This window comes from Populus euphratica, unplaced genomic scaffold (genome assembly GCF_000495115.2).
Source record: "Populus euphratica unplaced genomic scaffold, PopEup_1.0 scaffold74.1, whole genome shotgun sequence".
NCBI lineage: Eukaryota > Viridiplantae > Streptophyta > Magnoliopsida > Malpighiales > Salicaceae > Populus > Populus euphratica.
The window spans coordinates 492,581-497,134 of NW_011499954.1; the positions used below are offsets into that span (position 1 = coordinate 492,581).

At 37.3% G+C, this 4,554-nt stretch overlaps 1 protein-coding gene across 1 annotated transcript in view; it reads left to right on the forward strand.

Moving 5' to 3' along the window:
• The window catches only part of EMB2016 (mRNA methyltransferase EMB2016), a 17,423-nt gene that overhangs the window by 6,131 nt on the left and 6,738 nt on the right, over window positions 1-4,554 (forward strand). Inside the window, exons 8-20 of the mRNA XM_011044280.1 lie at window positions 174-315; window positions 392-573; window positions 681-766; window positions 857-905; window positions 1,188-1,248; window positions 1,347-1,825; window positions 1,899-1,998; window positions 2,358-2,491; window positions 3,054-3,121; window positions 3,202-3,418; window positions 3,840-4,055; window positions 4,176-4,331; window positions 4,405-4,458. Coding sequence (XP_011042582.1) covers window positions 174-315; window positions 392-573; window positions 681-766; window positions 857-905; window positions 1,188-1,248; window positions 1,347-1,825; window positions 1,899-1,998; window positions 2,358-2,491; window positions 3,054-3,121; window positions 3,202-3,418; window positions 3,840-4,055; window positions 4,176-4,331; window positions 4,405-4,458 — 1,944 coding nt within the window. The remainder of the gene's footprint in view (window positions 1-173; window positions 316-391; window positions 574-680; window positions 767-856; window positions 906-1,187; window positions 1,249-1,346; window positions 1,826-1,898; window positions 1,999-2,357; window positions 2,492-3,053; window positions 3,122-3,201; window positions 3,419-3,839; window positions 4,056-4,175; window positions 4,332-4,404; window positions 4,459-4,554) is intronic.

Consider the following 4,554-nt stretch of genomic DNA (forward strand, 5'->3'; position numbering starts at 1 on the left):
CCCCCCCCCCCCCCCCCCCAAAAAAAAAAAAAAAAAAACCCTCTCAATTCTTATTGATATCATGAGGGGTTCATGAGCTCTTGTAGTAGTGCTTTTTTTGTTGGCTTGTATGATGCTTTAATCTTCAAATTACCAGCTGTTTCATCATATTCAAAATTTCTTCTTGGAAGCAGGAGAGAGGCTTTCTTCCTTTGTCAGCTGCACTGTTGTCGTCCCCCATATTGCGTTCAGAAGCTGTAGATGCCATGGATACGTTTGTTGATATCGCATCAACTATTGGGGCCATACTTCTTTCACTTCTTATGTGTCGCTCAGGTTTAATTCTTGAAGTCCAATTTACTTTTTTCACAGGAAGTGAGATTGGTTTAATAAATATTGGTTTCTTTTCCAGGTTTAATTTTTCTCTTAAATTACCCCGAGCTTTGCACTACACTAATTGATGCTTTAAGAGGTGCGGGTGGTATGAATAGGGAAGAATGTGTTCCTCTACGTTATGCCTCTGTTTTATTGTCCAAGGGTTTCGTTTGCAGTCCACATGAAGTTGGAGTGATTGTGGAGACGCATTTGAGAGTGGTTAGTTCCCTTACTTGAGTTCATGGTTTCTGTTTTATCTGGATTTAAGTTTCATTTGAACCTCACATCCAAGTATTTAATTTATCTAGATTTTCTCTTTCCTGCAGGTTAATGCTATTGATCGTTTGCTAATATCAACTCCACATCCTGAAGAGTTTCTATGGGTGTTGTGGGAGCTTTGTGGCCTTTCCAGGTGGAACTGCAGGGCTTTTTTAGCTAAGAAAACTTTTATCTTTAAATACACTGTTTATGGTTTTGATACATTATTGTTTGTGATGTACAGGTCAGATTGTGGGCGCCAGGCTTTGTTGGTTCTGGGATATTTTCCTGAGGTATGATAAATATGTGATGTCAACTTGCCTTGCAGCAAGTAGTTCCAATTCCATTTAAATTGCATAGACACTAAATCAGAAGTGTTAAGGCAGCATGCATACTTGATTTAAATGTTGGAGATGCAATAATATCAAGTGATGTTGAAATTTAACTCCATTCCATGAAATGTCATAGGTTGAATCTTTATATATAAAAAATTTTGTGCGATAACTTTAGTAGTTTAGTGAATAGATATCTTAGTTTTTCCTTAGACTAATATTCAAATTTGTTTTTTTGGTTAGGCCATTTCAATCTTGATTGAAGCCTTGCATTCTGTCAAGGAGTCAGAGCCAGTTGCTAGTGGTAGTCCAGAACTCTTGCAATTAATTTTTAAATTGTTGGGGGTTTTACTTGTGTACCTGTATAACGGGCATGGATTGGTTGGGATTTTGTGTCTGCAGGAGCTTCTCCGATAAATCTTGCGATTTTTCACTCGGCTGCGGAGATTTTTGAAGTCATTGTCACTGATTCAACTGCATCTTCCCTTGATTCTTGGATTGGACATGCTATGGAACTTCATAAAGCATTACATTCTTCTTCCCCTGGTTCCAATCGGAAAGATACTCCAACTAGACTGTTGGAGTGGTTTGATGCTGGTGTAGTTTATCATAAAAACGGGGCTATTGGTCTTCTACGATATTCTGCTGTGTTGGCTTCTGGTGGAGATGCCCATTTAACCTCCACCAGCATTTTGGTGGCTGATTTGACAGATGTTGAGCAAGTTGTTGGAGATGCATTGGGTGGTTCAGACATAAATGTTATGGATAATCTTGGAAAGTTGATCTCTGATAAGTCTTTTGAGGATAATCCTCTTCGTGACTCATCCATAACACAGATGACAACAGCCATTCGGATACTGGCCTTTGTGTCAGAAAACTCAGTATGTAACTGTACTTTTCATCCATAATACTATGATGAATTTGTGAGTTATCTCATTGCAGTTCTTTTTTTAGACTGTTGCTGCTGCTCTGTATGATGAAGGTGCTCTCATAGTTATTTATGCAATTCTGATCAAGTGCAGCTTGATGCTTGAAAGGTCATCAAACAGTTATGGTTAGTTACTAAATTTGTTTTCAGTATGTTTATTATATGAGCGAAATATGTATGTAAGAGTTTATAAAATTTTGTATGATCTGGGTATTTTGTGGCTTCTTTATGTTGCCTTGCTTTAGCTTTTAGGAGAGCTATTTCTTATTAGTATGTTTGGAGGATGCATTATCCACCTTTTCTTCCTGCTGTTATAGTCTCTCCTCTTGGTTTCTTAGAAGAAATTTCTTGTTTTATCTTAAAACCATTTAAAAGCTTATAAAAGGGAATATAACTGGTTTAATCTTCTGTTCATTTTTTTTTTATTTCTAGTGATTAGCCTCAATTTTATATATGAGACATGAACTCAATGTTGCCTTGAACAGATTACCTTGTAGATGAGGGTACAGAACGCAATTCTACATCTGATTTGCTATTGGAACGTAATCGTGAGCAGAGCTTGGTTGATCTTTTGGTACCTTCTCTGGTATTGCTGATCAATCTTTTGCAGAAATTACAAGTGAGTTGCTTTTTGTGATGACTCTCTTGATAGATCTATTACTTTTCCACCTTGATCTTCTTTGAAAGGAAATTTTATTTGAAGTAGACATGCAGATGAATGACGATGAACACTTATTTAGGGTACGAATCTATTTGTGAAATTATTGAACTGGGCTAACTTGAGATGAGTATAACTGAATGGCACAGCAACCTTGAGCTACATTCTTGGGAGAAGTCTAGGTGTTTGCCTGGTGTGTTGGTTTATATTATGATATAATACAGCTTTGCCCTTTCTATTTCTTTGCCTGGACATAATGTGATTGAAAAATATTGGGCCCTAAGAGCTGCTAGGGGCATGTAGGTTTATGTATTTTTCTAGAACACTTTTTACTGATCACAAAGAGACGAAAAAGAGTGCAAATTGTTCTGTGACAGTATATGACTATATAAGGAGTGTCTAATTCAAAATCTGTGTTTTGTAGTTGGTTTTTTTTTTTCTCTTTTTTTTTAGTTAATTTTGTTTAAGTTAAATGACTTTTCAAGTATTTGCTAATGGAGTTGATTTTCTGTCATGTTCATAGGAAGCTAAAGAGCAGCACAGGAATACAAAACTAATGAATGCCCTTTTGCGACTGCACAGAGAAGTTAGGTAACTTGGCATTTTCTCATGTTTGCCTATATTTGTGCTTCCATTGTCTGCATATTTCAACTGAATCATGGTGCTCGCAGTCCAAAGCTAGCTGCAAGTGCTGCAGACTTATCATCTCCCTATCCTGATTCTGCACTTGGTTTTGGAGCTCTCTGCCATCTTGTTGTATCAGCACTTACTTGTTGGCCCTTATATGGCTGGACTCCTGGCCTTTTCCACTCTCTTCTTGCAAATGTTCAAGCTACTTCACTATTGGCCTTGGGTCCAAAGGAAACCTGCAGTTTGCTGTGTCTTCTGGTAAGAAAGTTATCATTATACACCACTTCACCCAATCAATTTTGTGATGTTAAACAATTCCATGATTGGGCCTGATGTTCAAGGGCTTGCTTGAGTTGTGGATCAGTAACATATCTCTAGTTTACTTATCAGCTCTGCTAGGTGTGAACAGTTGCACATTTGGGTCATGTATGTTGACTTCTGTCCGAGTACTTGTATTTGGTTCAGATTACGCTTATATTTTTCCATCTTAAAGTCAATGATCAATGTTGTGTTTTCGACACTATTTACTTGTCAGGAGTTGTCATGGATCTCTAATTGCATTGTTTGAATGATGAGAAATAATTCTATTTAGTGATCATTTTGAAGTGAATTATTTTCCAAGTAGTGTCCATTTTTATGCAAGTGTTTGACTAGTTTTTCCCTCTAATTTTATTGCAAGAATGATTTATTTCCTGAAGAAGGTGTCTGGCTTTGGAAAAATGGAATGCCCATGTTAAGTGCGCTAAGAAAATTGGCTGTTGGGACATTATTGGGGCCACAGAAGGAGAAACAGGTTGACTGGTATCTGGAGACTTCACACCGTGAGAAACTGCTTAACCAACTGACACCACATCTTGATAAAATTGCACAGATTATCGAACATTATGCTATATCTGTATGTATTCCTTCTTAGTGTACCTCTGAAGTAACAATTTCCATTTTTGAATAAAAACAAGTGCCTCTATGCGCGACTTCAACTTACTTTTTAATTTCTTTCGGAATTTTTTTTGAGCAGGCATTGGTGGTCATTCAAGACATGCTTCGGGTTTTCATAATTCGAATTGCTTGCCAAAAGATTGAGTATGCTTCTTTGCTTCTCCAGCCCATTTTATGCTGCATCCGCAATCATCTTTCTGACTTGACTTCTCCATCAGAGATTGATGCTTACAAGGTTCTTGTGTCTGCAACTACCAAATTTTTATTTTTCACTTGTATCTTTTATTTATTTCTGTTCTCTCTTTCAGGTTTACAGATATCTTGATTTTCTTGCGAGCATATTGGAACATCCATGTGCAAAGGTTTGTTACTTGGTGTACCAATTAGTTTTTGGCATCTGCTTTTAATCCTCCCTCCCTTACCCCTTCCTCTCTCTCTCTCTCTCCCACACACACACT